Below are 17,328 nucleotides of genomic sequence, written 5' to 3' on the forward strand. Positions count from 1 at the left end.
AAAAAACACAGTCTCTGTGGGTCCTGAAAGTATCCCAGGCTGCATTCTAAACAAACTAAAACAGGATTTAGCAACCCCTTTAGGCACTCTAACCACAGCCTGAATACAGGATTTGTCCCAGCTGAATGGAAAACCGTGACAGTTATCCCCCTCCACAAGGGCAGCTTAAGAACAGATCTGGGGAATTATAGACCCATAAGCCTGACTAGTCTTATCTGCAAGGCCATGAAAAGTATCATCATGGACCTCATAAATAAAGATACAGTTGACCTCTAAAACCTTAAGCCAACCCAGTTCGGCTTCGTAAAGGGATCGAGCATGCCTGTTAAACCTAGCAGACTTCTTCGAAAATGTGATTAGGGCCATAGATGCGGGCAAATCTGTGCACACAGCATATGTGGATTTGGAGAAGGCCTTTGACACAATCCCCCATTCAGGCATTATTGACAAACTCACCCACCTAAATGTAAACCCCTTTGTTGTTCGGTGGATGTCAAATTGGCTCACTAACCGCACACATACTATCAAAGTGGGCGACTCCACCTCAACCAGCAGACCTGTCACCAGTGGGGTTCCACAAGGGTCAGTACTGGGCCTCCTTTTGTTTGGGATTTACTTCTCGGAAGTTCAGGCCAAACAAAGGGGCTGTGACTGACCAAGTTTGCTGAGGACTACAAACTTGGCGCAATCCTTTTCTCCAAAAATAATGTCGGTGTACTCCAAGAGGTGCTTACACAGACCAGTGATTGGTGCCAAAGCCATGGACTCCAACTAAATGTTAAAAAATCCATCATCATCCCCTTCGGTAAAAGCAGTACCCCTACTACCGATCAAATAAACAACAATACCTTAACTATGAATGCTGTAGTGAGAGATTTGGGAACACAAGTAGACTGTAACCTAAACTTTGACCACCATATGTCCACTGTAGTAAGAAAGGCATTCTACGTCACACATTTTATTAGCAAAGACACAGCCTCAAGAGCAAAAGAAGTGATAACCCCCCTATACTCATCCCTTATCAGGCCCATAATTGAGTACAACACTCCCTTTGGTATGTACGGTACTAGGCACCTGCATCAACTAGAGAAACCCCACAGGTTTTTTAACTAAGAACATACAGGTTCTTCAGCACATGCCTTACACACACAGACTGAAGTCTTTGTCACTGTACTCAGTACCATATAGGCTGCTTAGGCGAGACTTGTGCTTGGCTTACAGAGCAATCTCTGACCCCAACCTGATGAAGTTGCTGCACATCCGTAAGTGAAATGGGATTAGAATTACTTGCTCCAGTGACCTAAATCTGGCCTGTAATTTAAATAAGACATGCTGGAGAGACAAATTCATCTCACAGAGGTTGCCTCTTCTCTAGAATAGGCTATCAATTTATGTTAAGCGGAGCACCTCTACAACTCTGTTCAAAAGCAGTCTGGATGAATGGGTGGGAAACTGCAAATTCTTGCCAGGAATAGCTGCCACATCCATCTTGGACATGGGCAGTCATTACTAATAATAATCTTAGGCATTGACTATACTTTTTCTCTTGAAATATAATGGGTGTAATAGGCTAGGCTTAAAACGACCCTTGGGTCAATAGCCTAGTAACCTCCTATGAACTTATGAATCACTCCACACATTGAAGTATTTTGAATGTCTATAAGATTAGCTGAGTTACTCCTCTCTTCTGCACATGACTGGGCTATTCTTTCTTACTTTGCATCACCAGTCAAAGCAAGAGAACTGTGGCCCATTCATTTCTTAACTGGAGAGATTAATCAGCTCATTTATTCCCTTGTTAGAAATAAGAAATGAGAGCTAGGATCCTGACGGCAAATACAAAGCTATGTACTCAATATAACAATCCATCTGTGTTGTCCATTTTCATTCTTCCTTAACTGATGGGTTTTGGAAATGACTTGGACATTTCTAAGAGATCCTCACATCTGAAACCCTTGAGCTCCTCCCTTTACCCATAATGCCTGCCAACCTAACACAACTCAGCTCGAGTCTCCTATCCCTATAGATAAAGGGACAACATCTTAAAGCTAACACAGACAGAAGAAAAGGGAGCTGGAGCTCAAACAAGGAATAAAGGTTCCCAAGAGAACTCTTATGTCTTCCCAGAAGCAAAGGGATGAGGCAGGTAGGAGGGAAGTTGAGGAAAAATGAAAATGGACAACAGAGATGGAACATTATGGTAAGTACATAACTTTTGGTTCTGATGTTGTCCTTTTCACTCATTCATCAACTGATGGGACAGAATCCCCACCTACTCAAATCTTGGGCGACTCCCATGGAAGGATATTCTGGAGTACTGTGGAGCCAAAGGCAGCTCTGTTCCTGGAAACTAAATCCAATTTGTAATAGGCAATAAAACTATGAGCAATAGTCCAAGTTGCAGCTAAACAAATGTCATCCATGGAAGCCCTTGACCAAAAGGCCAAAGAGACCACCATAGACCATGTGTGGAATGAGCTTTAGAAGGATCAGGCAAGGATAATCTTCTACTACAGACAAAGGAAATACAATCAGTTAACCATATGACCAGTGTAACTTTAGAAACTGCCTTACTCAATCTGCTAGGAGAGAAGGAAACAATTGGTCAGTTTTCCTGAAATCCTTGGTTCTGTGGAGGTAAAAACGAAGTTGTCTGTGAACATCCAGAGATGGAGCCTGTACTCTCCTTTATTTAAAAAGTTTGGACAGAAAACTGGGAGGTTAATGACCAGGTTAATATTGGACTCAAAAGCTACCATAGGCAAAAAAAGATGAGTTGGACCGCAAGGACACCCTGTTTTTGTGGAAAGTCAGGTACAGAGATTTGCAAGATAGAGCCTGAAGTTCAGATACTAGTCTAGCTGATGTGATAGTGACCATAAAATTGGTTTTCCAAGACAATTTAAGATATAACCTGGCTGAAGGTTCAAAGGGAGTCTGGGTTAGAGCCTAAACCACAATAGTCAAATCCCAAGGAGGAGTTTAAGTAAAAAGGCCCCTTTGAGAAAAGTTTGATGTAATTTACAAGAAGACTTAGATATTTTTGCCAATATGGAAGTTTGAAATGGCAGCCAATTGGACCCTTATAGTAGAAAATCTACCTCCTTCACTGAAAATTGAAGCCAAAGATTCACGTATCACTGGTACAGGGGCAGGAAGGGTGTCCAGATCCCTGCTAAGGGCCCAGAATGCAAATCTATTCCATTTACTTTTGTAAATCTTTCTGGTAGAATCCTTTTGAGTTAAGAAAAAATGACAAACCAGGGAGGACAGCCTGGACTGTCTAGCAATCAATGGAATTGGAAAAACCATGCAGTCATTTTGAAGCCTGTTATGTTTAGATGCATTATTCCGGTCGGGTGAGACAGGCGGTCTGCTGTTGTATCCAGTATCCAAGGCAGATGCATAAGGTGAGGCCAGAGGAAGGGGAACCAAATCTGATGAGGCCACAAGGAGGTAACGAGGATAACTGTGCTCTTCAACCACAACACTTTCTGTCAAATAAATTTTTGGATAAGAGGTAATGGTGAGTAGGCATAAAGAAAACTGGAGTGACAGTCATGGACTAGAGCATCTCTTGGTGAACCCTCGCCCCCACTGGAGGGATCAGGGCAAACAACTTGCTGCACTTGCTGAGAGGAGAAGGTAATAGGTTGCAACATGGCTGGCCCCATCAATGGAAAATTGTTTCTGCTCCTTTGACATTGAGAGACCACTCGTGAGGCATAAGAATGGACTTTCTTCGCCTGTCCGCATTCATTGGCTTTTCCCAGGATGAGCATTGCTATTAGAAAGTAACCGGAAGGGATCCCTCATTACCACATTCTCATTGCTTCTCAACAAAGAAGATAAGAGCTGGTCCCTCCCAGTTTGTCAATGTACCACACCACTGACATATTGGCCATCTGAGCAGCAATTTTCCCAGATGGAAGAAAGTCTTCAAAGGCCTGCAATGGTATCAGAAGTGCTCTCATTTACAGGTCACTGATATGCATCTTGCCCTCTTGGGGGACCACGTATCTTCGACTGGCCTTCTCAAGTAGTGCTCTACCCCACCCCAGTTGGGAGCCGTCCATAGTCAACATAGCCATCGGTAGGGGGAGAAGAAATAAACTACCTTCAGAGAGTTTTTTCAAATTAATCCACTAAAGAAGATACCTTTTGCATGACTGTGATCTTGACTGTTGTGGTTAAAGGATGTTGAAGAATGGACCACTGGACTGACAGTTTCCACTGAAGTATTCACATGTGAAACCTGGCCAGAGGAGCAAGGGTGATAGCAACTATGGATCCCAAGGCTTGCAAAATTAGATATGCTGGAAGAGAAGAATTTTGTATTACTTTCCTGACCTAGGATCCGATGGTTTGGATTTGAGCAGAAGGAAGAGAGGCTATCTGACTGACTGTGTCCACACGAGTACCTATGAATTCTAGACTCTACGTTGGTGTGGGTTGTGATTTGTTGTAACTGACTGTGATACCTAGATGGAGGAACTGGAGCAAGTAGTCCCTTGCCTGCAGGAGCAGATGCCTGGTTGGGCCAGTCGTCTAGGTAAGGAAATGCTCAGAATCCCAGTAGTCTCAAGTGAGCTTCTACCACTGCCATGCATTTGGTAAACACCCTGATGGCTGTGGTGAGACCAAAGGGCAGTGCTCTGAACTTGTAATGACTGGCTCTCAGATGGAAGGCAGATATCTTCTTGGAGTGCCTGTTCATTTTGATGTGATATTGCGCATCTTGAAAAACCATCGCGCACATCCAATTGTCTTTTCACAGCAGAGGCAGAATGGACTGATTCATGGCCATCCAGAAACTTGAATATTGCACAAACTGATTAAGTTTGCTTAGATCCAGTATTGGACTCAAAGTCTGTTGTCTTTCTTGGCACTAAGAAGAATCTTGAAATGGTCCTGAATCCTCTTTGTTCTGGGGAAACCTTCTGGATGACTGTTTTTTTTTCTAGCAGCTTTTCCATTTCTAATGCTGCTGCTTGGGTGGGGATTTTTTCATTTTTGCAGGGGGAATGTGAGAAAATGGTATGATATAACCTCTGGATATAATTCTCTGCACCCAGGAATTTTTTGTTATGGATAGCCAGGCACTTTGGTGCAGAGACAAATGCCCCCTGACTACCTCCAGAGAGGAGCAGTCAGGCCTCCTTTCAGAAATGCTGGTAAGGCATGTCTGAGAAGGAATCCCAGAAGCCCTAGTTCTGAGGGCAACCTCTGCCACAGGGGTGGCATCTTCCATTTGAGCTCTCCCCTCAGCCCCTGGGAGAACTTTCTGCATGTGAGTCTTGAAAAGGACCTGGGATTAATGAAACCACATTTTCATACCTCCACATTGATCCCTAAAGAAAGGTCTTTAGAGGTAGAAAAATGTATACCCATGGCAGACAGGGTCTTTCCTTCTTGCTCACATCTGGAGAGCATGTCCTTTACCTCTGGGCTAAATAAGGAAGATCCATCAAAGGGAGCATTGATGAATAAAGACTTAATGGGCTCCGCAAAATCACACAGTCACATTCAGGCATGTCTACTAATGGCTAAGCCTGAACCCGCTGCCCGAGAGGTACCTTCTACTGCATAGGAGATCAGTCTAATGATGCATAAGAAATCAACTTAGGGTGGCCAGTTGCAAGGAGGCTCTATTTTGGTCCTAGGCAGACATGGACCAGAAAGAGATTTGGAAAGTTCATTAGACAAATCTTTTTGTAAAATGTGCCAGGTAAATCAGCAACTGAAGGGTAAAGGTTGTTGAAGAGTACACACTCTTACCAAATCTGTCCAAGGCACTGGACTCCCTGTTAGGGAGATGGCATAATTTCTGTGATTAGCAAGCTTTTTTTGGCGGCTGCTGCCACAACCATGGCATCAACCAGGATCCTCTCTTACTCCAGTGAGCCCTGTCCTTGGACAAGCTAAAACTTTGTCAGGACATTTGAGGATCAGCTCCAAAGTATCCAGTTCCTTACATGTCCAGTGAGAAATGAGATCTATGAGTTTATCAGCCAGGAGTCATCACCCAAGAAGTAGCTGGGCCAGACCCGAAAGCCTCCAAGAACACAGATTCCTCTGCGAAGGGATATCAGAAGGCCAACCACCTTTCTGTTTTAATAGTTCTGCAATACCTCCAAATGAGATGCCCTCTGGTAGAGATCTGGGGACCCCACCCTTTCACTGAAATTAGTGTCCTCAGTGAGAGATTCGTGAGAAGAAGGCATCTCCTTTCATGTGTCCTTTTGCAAGGGCCCTCCTCAATGGGGTGGTCTAGGGAAGTATCGGAAGAGATGAGGATGTCCAGTGGGACCAACTGGAAACTTGATCAGGCTGGCTGTCCCAGTGGAATAGATAAACAAGGCTCAGAAAAGAGAACCGATGAAGGTATAGTGATCTGATTCAAGGTGGGCAAGAATTTCCTATCTCTAGATGAGTAGAAAGCCCTCTCCAGAACCTCAAAGCCAGAGTGCCTGGAGGAAAAAGAAGTCAATGGCAAAGTAGCCAGTAACTCACTAACCTTTGGCTTCTGCAACCCAACAAACACTCACCTGAGGAAGGAGTAGGTCCCAAGCTGTCCAGTGTTGAAGCCCCTAGAGGCAGAGATGGCTGCAAAAGCTTCAGATTCAAACCTAGCCCTCTGGATCTGCTGCCAATGTTTCAGCTCTGAGAGTCCTCTGGCTCTGAAGAACTTAGGACCAGATGGCTCAGGAAAGCTAGCGGAGTTGAAGAACAGACCGTCTTTGGATCCGATGAGGATACTCCCAGGGGTCTCGAATCCCAGGACTCTGAAACAGTTGGTCAGATCGGAGAAGGACAGACCAAGGAGGAAGAAGACAAAGGTCGGCTCATGGATGTAGTAGGATCACAGCTGGAAGTATCCCCATCTGGAGCTGAGTTCTGAAAAACTTCCCCATCATCTTATCCTCAGATAAACTTCTGGAATATCTAAAAGAAGATGTTTAGGACAGAGGTCTTGAATGTCTACGAGGGGATCCCTCCAAGAAAGGCCAAAGGATCCATGAAGTGACTGAATCTGGTAATAGGGGAGGTGGACAAATCCGAAGTGATTCAGATTTAAAAGCAGTCAGATCTGAGGTGGTTGGTTCCGATTTTTTTAGACATCTTAGTTGGCAGCTCCAAGGAAGGAGCCAAAGAGAATGTGAAATCCGGTGACCTCTTATAAAAGGCTTTATTTTTGGGAGCTGAGTCTGGTTTCCCCTTGTCCAGTTACTTAGAGGGAGTTTGAGCCCCAGCTATGGAAGCAGATGACAAAGAAATAGAAGGGAGAAAGCCCTTCAACACCTGTTTGTTTATCATGTTAATGATAGGTATGGAATTGAATCCAGAGCAAATAGAACAGTCCGCATCTAAGTGAGTGGCTCCCAAACAATATATGCATTCCCTGTAGGCATCTGAGTTCAGGATTTTATGCCCACAGGTGATGCATTTTTTTTAAACTAGTAGGCTTATCAGCCATACTGCCTAAGCTAAGTCCACAAAAGAATTAAAGAAAAAAGTACTAACTCAAAAAAAAAATTTTTTTTTTAATTCTTAAAGAAGAAAGAAGAAAAAGGAGAACTACCCACAATGGTAGTGCAAGAAGTACTCCAAAGAGTAAGGAAGAATTTAAAGAATGTACCAACAATGGTACAACACAAAAGTACAGAGAAAAACAGTAGCAGCTACAGTATATAGAAAAACAGCTAAAGAAAACTAGCAAGGAAACAAAGGAGAAAGGAGAAAATGAAATATAAGATAAGATTTTAAGTCACGATTATATTAGAGAGTGACAAGATCCACGTCTGACGCTGAATGGCAGCAAACAAGATCTGAGGTATGTTAGGTTGGCAGGGCATTATGGGTACAGGAAAGAACTTGTGAGTTTTGCATCTGAGGATCTGGTAGAAGCAGCCGAATCAGATCCGAAACCCATCAGTTGGGGAATGAATGAAAAGGACATCAGATTTTTAGTTCCCTTCACCACAGGGAAATAGCACGTCAGGAGGCGCTAGTATGCTGCTACACATGCCCAGTCTCCTGGCCTAGCTACAAACAACTGAGTAATGAGGGCATGCTAAGCTTACTTCTGTGGCAATAAAGCTACATCTTTGTGGGTGTTGCCAATGCAGAATACCTTATCAAAACCAGCTTTTAGTACTAGTGAAGTTGGAAAGGTATTTCACTTGATTTATGTTTCATAGTTTACTATTGTACTTTTTAGAGCTAAAGCACTAGGGTATGAAATATCAGCAAGGTGGAGGTTGTCAAGGCTGGACTAGAAGCACATCCTTTGACAGTGAGGACCCACCTAAGCAAATTAGGTGTAAAACCTCCAAGCTAATCCAAACGAGGAGAGCTCTGGGACAATGAAAGCCCTCCACTCTTGGCAAACACCCTTAACATTGGATAACAATTTGTATAAAAGCTCAGTAATGTTAGAATATGGTTTTAAATGTACCAAAGTACACAACTTTTTAATAATTAAGTCAATATTGCTAAGCAGAAAAAAAAATTACTTGAATTTGTTAACTAGAGTAGAGTACAGCTCCACACAGACCTTATTTGGACTCAGCCCAGAACTACTGTCTGGTTAGGTAACTTGCTCAGATTCACACAGCAGGCAAATAAAGAATGAAGCACTCAAGCTCTAGACTACAGTAAGCAATTTGCCAGAAGCTCATATCTTTAATCCTCTGCTCCAGCTTCCATAGGATGAACATTTTTATAGAGATAAGCACATATATTTATGAATACACATACATAATAATGTAAGTATATATGGTTGCAGGATTCCTTTGAACATCGACTTTGTGGACAGAGTGCAGCACTGTATGAAATTAACAAAAGCACAATTTGTTGAGTGCAGGAGTTGATGAAAGGTGGTTAACCAATGTTGCTTTTCTGCAACAGATGCCCTTGTAGTCATGGTAAGTGGGAATGAAAGTTAATGTTAAAACTTTTACATATACTGAAAGTTTTGGAGTGCGTGTGTGTGTGTGTGTGTGTGTGTGTGTGTGTGTGTGTGTGTGCATGTTATGGTTAGAATAAGGGTTAGATAAGGGTATGGATTTTTGCTATATGTGAAGTGCGCGTGCATGTCTTACTTAATGGTACTGTTAGGGAAAGGGTTTTTGGTAAGATAATGGGCCAGATTCTAAAAGACTTGCTCTCACAGTAAGTCTCTTACTCCAAGAATTGTTCTCAGAGTAAGTGAATTACCCCCAAGGGCAAGACGTTTGGAATCATACCACTATTGTAAGCCTATTTATAGAGACACCTTACATCAAGGTCAGTCAATTATACCAAGAACAAATCTTTCAGAATAAGGGCAGATTTACAATGCAGTAAATTACTTACACTGAGAACAAGTCTTCTGGAATCGGGTCAAATGTGTAGGACTGAGGTTAGAGGTAAGACCAGCATTAGAATACACAAGTAAGGATAGTGCGGGGGGGGGGGGGAGTGCAAGCAAACCCTGCATATTACATTACCAAAAACCCTTTTCTTAACAATACCACTGTGTAGACAAAGTACGTCTGCAAGTTAGTTGTATTTTTTTGCTTTGACTGCAAAAGGACTCTGATTTCTTTTACAAACAGTGTACTTTCAACTTTTATTCTGCACCCAAGTTTAGTTTTGACATGAAATAATCAACATAATGTGGACTAATATTTCCACACAGATTGTATCATTCTGATATATTTAGTTGGGAATGTGATGAAAGGAGTGACATACATATACATAAAATAAATGACTAATTCTAGAGACAGGTATATTTAATTTTTCAGCATTTTTTTTTTTTTTTTATTGACTGATTGACATTTGCTTAACGGGATCTTTTCAGAGGATGTCCAAGGAGAAAAGTTCCACAAATACAACTACAGAAGATATATATATATATATATATATATATATATATATATATATATATATATATAGATGCATATGGGTCTAGGACATTTGACCTAAAGCACATTTCACCTAATCTCAAATTAGTGTGCACTTTTCACTGAAAGCACAATTCACCTAAAACACAATTTACCTAAACACATTTCACCTAAAGTTGTAGATGGCTTTGTCCCCACTGTAGTGCGACCCTGGAGTTAGTATATATAGTAGGGGGGCACCACCCCCTACAATGGGGGGTGTGGGGGGTGTAGCCCCCCACATATGTTAAATATTTTGAACTATATACATGGATACTTGCAATTTCAATATATTATTCTTTTCCAAATATATCTACTTAAAATATGCCCCCCCCATTATATATACTAACTCCAGGGTCGCACTACAGTGGGGACAAGGCCATCTACAACTTTAGATGAAATTTGTTTAGTTCAATTGTGCTTTCAGTCATTTGTGTTCAGTCATTTGAGTTTAGGTGAAATATGCTTTAGGTCAAATGTCCTAGACCCATGTATATATATATATTATATATATATATATATATATATCTGTGTGTGTGTGTGTGTGGCAACTGACACCGTATTACAAAATTATATATACAGAGTAGTACACAAGTATATAACAAGATCTATAGAACATCATACAGTAATGAAACATGTTGACATTTATATATGGGTGAGTATTACAACAAGAGTGAAAAGGTAATGTTATAAGATTCAGATAAGTGACATAAAAGAGGAATAAAATTATATACTGGTGACAGATACTCAGCTTACTATTTGTGTGCATTCTAAAGAAAACTAATATAAAAATCATGCACTGTAGAGTAAAAAGTGGGAGGAAAGAGATTAAACAAAGAAGGAATTTTTTAGTGAGAGAAAAATACTATGACTGTGGAGGGAAGGTAATTTTATTTAAGATAACGTCAAATGATGGCATGACAGAGTGGAACTTCTAATAGAGGATATAAGCAGCAGAAGAAAGGAGAAGGTGAGGGAGAATATGAAATAAATAGCTATAAGAGGTGATAAATGAATAGATATCAGGGGGGAGAATAAGGATGTATATTACAGTAAGAAAGAAAGAAATATATATTTTTTAATTTAGTATGCTACTATGTATGACCTGATTGTATGCATACTACCTTTACAATAAGTACTTTTGTGCATTTACCACTAAACTTAACTGTCAGAGAATAAACAAAGCCTCAGGTTTCCTCTACTGATTATGGTCTTTTTTTTGTAGCAAGCATCCAAAATCCTCCTGCACTGTCATCCCAAAGCCACTTGGTAAATTTTAAAGATCAGCTGAAACAAAAGACATACTCTGCAGCAACTAACAGCATAACAGCAGTAAAATAATTTCATATTAAAACTGGTTCCCAAGTTTTTCCATAATACAGAGTTGTTCTTTAAAGATGTCATATCTACTTACGGAGGAATCTTTTCAACAATTGTCTGAAGGACTTGCTCAACATTTGTTCCTAGCTTAGCTGAGACCTAAAAGGAAGTGAAAACAGCAAGTGAAAAAACTGCAAGGTACTGTAACTCTGTAACTGAATTAATATAGTGCATAATACTATTTCTCTATTTTCCATTATTCTTGGGTTAAAAAGAAAGTACAGCTGTGTAAAATCTTATCATAACAGTAGATGTCCTTCCCTTCACTGTTGCAGTATTCCTTACTAAAGAGATCCACTGCCAAGGGTAGACAAACATCCGACCAGTATACCAAAGCCTTAGTTTTTTTAAGAATGTCATACGTCACATGTATGCTTCCCGCTCATGGAGTATGACGAACGGATGTACCTATCTCAGAAATGAACAGCCCCAGGAGGAACAATATTTCAAGGAAAAAAATGAGGAACATGGGAATACAGAAAGAAAAAGGAGTGGAGAGAAAAGGGGGTGGAGGGAGCGGATACTGCAACAGTGAAGGGAAGGACATCTACTGTTATGGTTAGATTTTTCACAATTGTACTGTGCCCTTCCTTGTCACTGTTGCAGCATTTGTGCCCTTCCTTGTCACTGTTGCAGCATTCCATACTAAAGGGAGTACACAAAAGCTCAGGAGAAAAAATGGAAGGAGGAAGGCCCAGCAAAGCCCTCAAGAAAGGCATGCAAGACAGCCCTGGCAAAATCAGCTCTAGCCCTCAAAACCACATTCAGCTTGTAATGTTTAGTAAAAGTATGGATAGACGTCCAAATAGCAGCCTCAAGGATGGAATTGGTATCCAATCCTTAGAAAAAAAGCACCAGAAGAAGCCACAGCCCTGGGAGAATGAACCTTTACAGAACCAGAAAGGCTTTTCCCATGAAAGCAGTAACAAAAAGAAATGGAATTAGAAATCCATGAAGGAATGATTTGCTTAGAAACAGTCAAACCTACAGATCTAGGATGAAAGCAAACAAAAAGTTGTTTAGACTTGTGAATAGCCTTAGTCTTAGCCACATATCTCAGCTGCCTATGTAAATCCAAGGTGTGAAGAACCTTCTCAGTGGCAAATTGTGGAGAAGAGAAAAAGGTGGACAGATTGTAATAGAGTGATTAAGAGACAATTTGTTAACCACCTTGGGCATAAAAGAAGGATTAGTATGAAGAGATACCCTGTCCCTATGAAAAACTAAAAATGAAGGGACAGCTGTAAGTGTTCAGACACCCATCTAGCTGAAGTAAGGGACAAAAGAAGAACAGTCTTCCATGTGCAATGCTGCAAGGAAGCTGAAGCTGCAGGCAAGTCAATTTTTCAAGAACAAAATTAAGGTCCAAGGAAGGAGGAACAGGCTTTCTGGGAGGCCTAATATGAAGGACATCTTTTCTGATTGACCTCAAACCTAGAAGTCAAAGGCAGACAAGCAGAAATAGCTGAAAGGTGAGCTTTAACTGAAGAGTGTGTCAACCCAGCATGGAGTAATTCACACAAATGAGAGAACAAAAGGATCTTCCACAGAAAGTGGATTCTGGTTACAGGCAAGACACCAGACATAAAATCTCTTCCATTTGGACAAATAAGATTTCCTGGTACTGGGTTTCCTGGCTTCCTGCAACACCCATAAGCATGTCCTCAGAAAGAAGTGCATAAAAGGGATCAAAACACTATCATCCACAGTGTCAGCTGAAGAGTGGACAAGTGAGGATGGATGAGAGACCCCTTGTCTTGTGGGAGTAAGTCCAACTTGTGAGGTATGTTGCGGTGACTGCCCTTGGTTAGTTGCAGAAGAGGGTGCCATTCCTGTCTGGGGCAAAAGGGAGTCACCAATAAGATTCTGAGGAAGTCCTGTTCTATCTTGAGAAGTACCTCAGTATAAGAGGAAGGGGAGGGAAGACAGAGGAACAATCCATTCCAAGAAAGAGAGAGGGTGTCCACCTTCCATGCTAGAGGACTTGGGACTCTGGTGACAATGACAGGAAGTTATCTGGTGGACGATGTTCAGAAACACATCTCTGTGAAGCATCCACTCGTGAGTCAGTGTTATTGACCTGCTCAAACAGTCTGCCACAATGTTCTGTTCTGCAGGAGTATAAACAACCTGAAGACTCACCTGATACTGCACAGCCAAATCCTAAACTTGAAGAGCTAGTCTGCACAGGAGGGTAAGACCATGCCCACCCCCTTGTTTTTTGATGCACAAAAGACAAAAGGCACTGAAGTAAATCTTAAAAAAGAGGGCAGATGTTCCTCAGGAAGTTGAGGAATACTCAAAAAAGAGGAAGGAATTTGCATACTATGAAGTATCATTGATGACAGAACCCAAGATCCTTAACCACTGGGAAGAGACAGGGAAAGATGAAGAGATAAAGGGAACCTGCCTTGTGAGAGAGGAAAGAAACTGTCAGACAGAACCTGGCTTGTCTGGAAAAGGAGGCTGCTGAGTAGTAGGAGTCTGACTGGACTTAGCAGGAGGAGCCTTTCTAAAACCCTTTGTACCTTTGGGAGGAGGACAAGACTGTCTATGTACAAAGGCAGACTTGGTAGGATAATTCCTCTGAAACTTGGGAATAGGGGAAACAAAAAATACATTTTAATTCCTGCAAGGCCTTACCCTTCTCCTGAAGGGACGTAAAAAAGTTCAGCAGCTGCAGAACCAAAGAGATTTTTATTTTCAAGAGGAGCATCCACCAATTTAGCCTTAATATCATCAGGTAACAGCTGGAGGAGAAGCCAAGAATAACATCTTAACACAGAACCAAAGGCAGCAGCACTAGAAGCATCAGCTGCATCATAACTACATTTAGCAGAATGATGGACGACTTGAGAATAGGAATCCAACAAACAGAGGGCTGAAACCTTCCTCTGAGAATCAGGAAGGTCAGAAATAAACTGACAGGCCTGATAGATAAGAGCTAAGACATACTTGATAATATGGGTCTGACAGTGAATAGTCAAAAAGGACAGGGTAGCAGCAGTACACACCTTTTTACCCAGTCATTCCATGGCCCTGCTGTCATTGTCAGAAGGAAACAATTTAGTAGAGGGTAATAGTTTGGAAGGTTTGTCAGAAGCAACAGACATGACAAAGATCAGCAGAAGTACATTTGTAAAGAAATGTATAATCATCTGACACCTTATAAAACCTATCATGATTTTTAGGGGTTGGAGGCTCGGAATCAGGAGACTGAGAATCCAATGAAAAAGTGTCTAACAGGGCAGCTAGGACCACAGGGGCAGCGGAGGTTTTAGGGGACTCCATTTGTAGGAGTCCATGATACCTCCTCTGGACATCAGAAACCTGGTACAGTCCCATTTAAAAAATTCCATCACACAAGAGATAATCTCCAAAGGAAAGTTCTTCAAAGGGAGAGAATGGACTAATGGAGTCCTCCTCCTCCTCCTCAGAAAGTACAGTTGTGTACACTTACCATAAATGTAGATGTTAGAGTGTATTCACTGTTGCATTCATGACCTGTGGGTTATCCCTGCTGCGGTAGCCCTCAGCCGGCCCGAATACCAGAGTCAATGTTTTTCTGTGTCGGCTACTGTCACTTGCTGGGTGATGTCAGATCGTCAGTGCTATAAAGGAAGGCAGCAGATGCCATTACATCAGTTTTTCTTGCCCTAACCAGAGGCCCAAGTAAATATGGTAAAGGGGGAATGAGGGTGGGAAACTAGGACTGCAAGAGTGAATACACTTGAACATCTACATTTATGGTAAGTATACACAACTACTATGTTCTTCATGTTTCACTGTTGCAGTCATCACCTGTGGCAGGATTCCCAAAGCTGAGGAGAGGGGTGGTAGGATTAGTAAGAGACCTAGGAATGGGTCAGCAAGCCCAGCAAAACTGCAGAGGCAAACCCTGCCCTAGCCTTAGACAATAGAGGTAGGTGGTAATGCTTGGTAAAGGTATGGACAGAAGTCCAGGTGGAAGCTTCCAGGATGTCCCTGGTGGGAACTCCTCTGAGGAATGCTGTGGAAGCGGAGGCTACCCTAGTGGAATGAGTTCTAATAGACTTAGGGGGGGGTCCCCCCACGCAATCTGTAGCAGAAATGGATACAGTGTGATATCCATTTCGAAATGGTTTGTTTGGAAATGGGCTTCCCCTCTGCCCCTGAAGCAAAACTGACAAGGAGTTGGTCTGTTTTCCTGAAGGGTTTAGTATGGTTCAGATAGTATCTGAGCTGTCTGTGCACATATAGGGAGTGCAGAATTCTTTCCCCCTTGTTGTGAGGGTTAGGAAAGAAGGGGGGTAAATGTATGGCCTGGGTGAGAGTTACATCAGATACCACCTTGGGCATAAAGGAGGGATCAGTCTTCAGGGAGACCCCGTCTGCATAGAAGATAATGAAGGACTCAATGGCCATCAGTGCCTAAAGTTCTGAAGCCCTTCTGGCTGAGGTGATAGCTAGGAGAAAACCAGTCTTCCAGGAGAGGTATCTTAGTTCTGCTGAAGCAGCAGGTTCGAAGGGTGGTAAAGTTAGTTTTTCCAAAACATAATTCAGGTCCCAGGGTGGAGTGGGTGGCCTTCTTGGAGGTCTGCTATTAGGAGCCCCTCTGAGGAACTGTTTAATTAAAGGATGGGAGAACAGAAGCTGTTCTGTATCAAAACGAGCTGAAATGGCTGGGGCATTGATTTTAATCGAGGAGAAGGAGAGGCCACTATTAAGTAGCTCCACTAGGTAGTCCAGGATAAGAGAGATGGAAGGTTGTGAGGTATTGCCCCCTCTGGACTGGCTCCAGGAGCAGAATCTTTTCCATTTTCCAGGTGCTGGGCCTTCTGGCCTCTGTGAGAATGTCTAGGACCTGTTTGCTTAACAGGAGCCCCTTGTTTGCCTTCAGAGTATTAGCCATGCTGCTAGTTTGAGAGTCTGCAAGTCTGGGTGCAGCATTTCACCCCCACCTGAGTTAAGAGGTCTGAGATCAGGGGAAGCAGCCTGGGAGGCTGTAAGGTCAGGCTGCACAGTAAGGGGTACCAATGTTTTCTGGGCCAATTTGGAGCAATGAGGATGGCCTCTGGTCTCTCCTCCCTTATTTTGATCAGTACCTTGGGAATAAGAGGCCGAGGAGGGAATGCATACACAAAGAGGGTGTTCCAGGGGAAGGCAGGCACCCACCTTCCACTCTAGGTGGTGGTACTCCCTGGCACAGAATTTTTTCAACTGATGGCTGGGATGCAAAGCAAAGCCTCTGGGGTCCCCCAAACCTTGAGTGATTTGTAAAATTATTTTTCTGTGGAGCTGCCATTCATGAGGGGTCCAGTACGTTTCTGCTTAAGTGGTCGGCCAGGGTGTTGTTGATCCCTGGTAGGTATTGGGCTATCAGGTGTAGTCCCATGGAAGAGGCTGTCAGCCAGAGGTTCATGGCTAGCTTGCACAGAGGGTAAGACTGGGTCCAAGATTAGGTCCCTCCTTGTTTGCTGATGTACCACATTACTGTGGTGTTGTCTGTTTTAATAAGGAGAACCCTTGGCTTGAGATGGGGTTTGAAGAATGTCTAAGCCTTTTGTACTGCCATCATTTCCTTCTGGTTGATGTGCAAGGGAAGGTGGGTATCACAAAGACCTTGGGTGTACCTGCCTTCTAGGTGAGCACCCCAAGCTATGTCTGAGGCGTCTGTGGTAATGGTCTGCCTGGTTGGGTGGAGGGTGAAGGAAAGACCCTTGTTCTGGGCACAGGCCCCCACCCACCAGAGAAACTCTGCCCTTATACAGAGGATCAGAGGTAGGGAGGTCTCTAGCGGTTGAGAGTGCTGACACCAAAGACTCTTTAGGTACCACTGAAGTTTTCTCATGTGAAGCCTGGCCAGAGGAATTAGAAGGATGCAAGATGCCATGCTCCCCAAGGCTTGCAGGAACGTCCTCACAGTGAGGTGACTTCCAGAAACCAGCTGGGTAAATTAAAGAGGCAGGAAGCTCTGCTTTTCTGGGGATAGGAAGGCCATTTGGGATGTTGTGTTCAGCAGTGCTCCCAAGAAAATTATCTT

General features: G+C 42.7%; 1 protein-coding gene across 1 annotated transcript in view; it reads right to left on the minus strand.

Moving 5' to 3' along the window:
• GUF1 (GTP binding elongation factor GUF1) overlaps positions 1 to 17,328 on the minus strand; it is an 839,924-nt gene that overhangs the window by 595,128 nt on the left and 227,468 nt on the right. The window contains exon 7 of the mRNA XM_044061397.1: positions 11,341 to 11,405. Within this exon, the coding sequence (XP_043917332.1) occupies positions 11,341 to 11,405 (65 nt within the window). The remainder of the gene's footprint in view (positions 1 to 11,340; positions 11,406 to 17,328) is intronic.

Source organism: Protopterus annectens, chromosome 2.part0, assembly GCF_019279795.1.
Source record: "Protopterus annectens isolate FY-2018-M chromosome 2.part0, PAN1.0, whole genome shotgun sequence".
Classification (NCBI taxonomy): Eukaryota; Metazoa; Chordata; order Ceratodontiformes; family Protopteridae; genus Protopterus; species Protopterus annectens.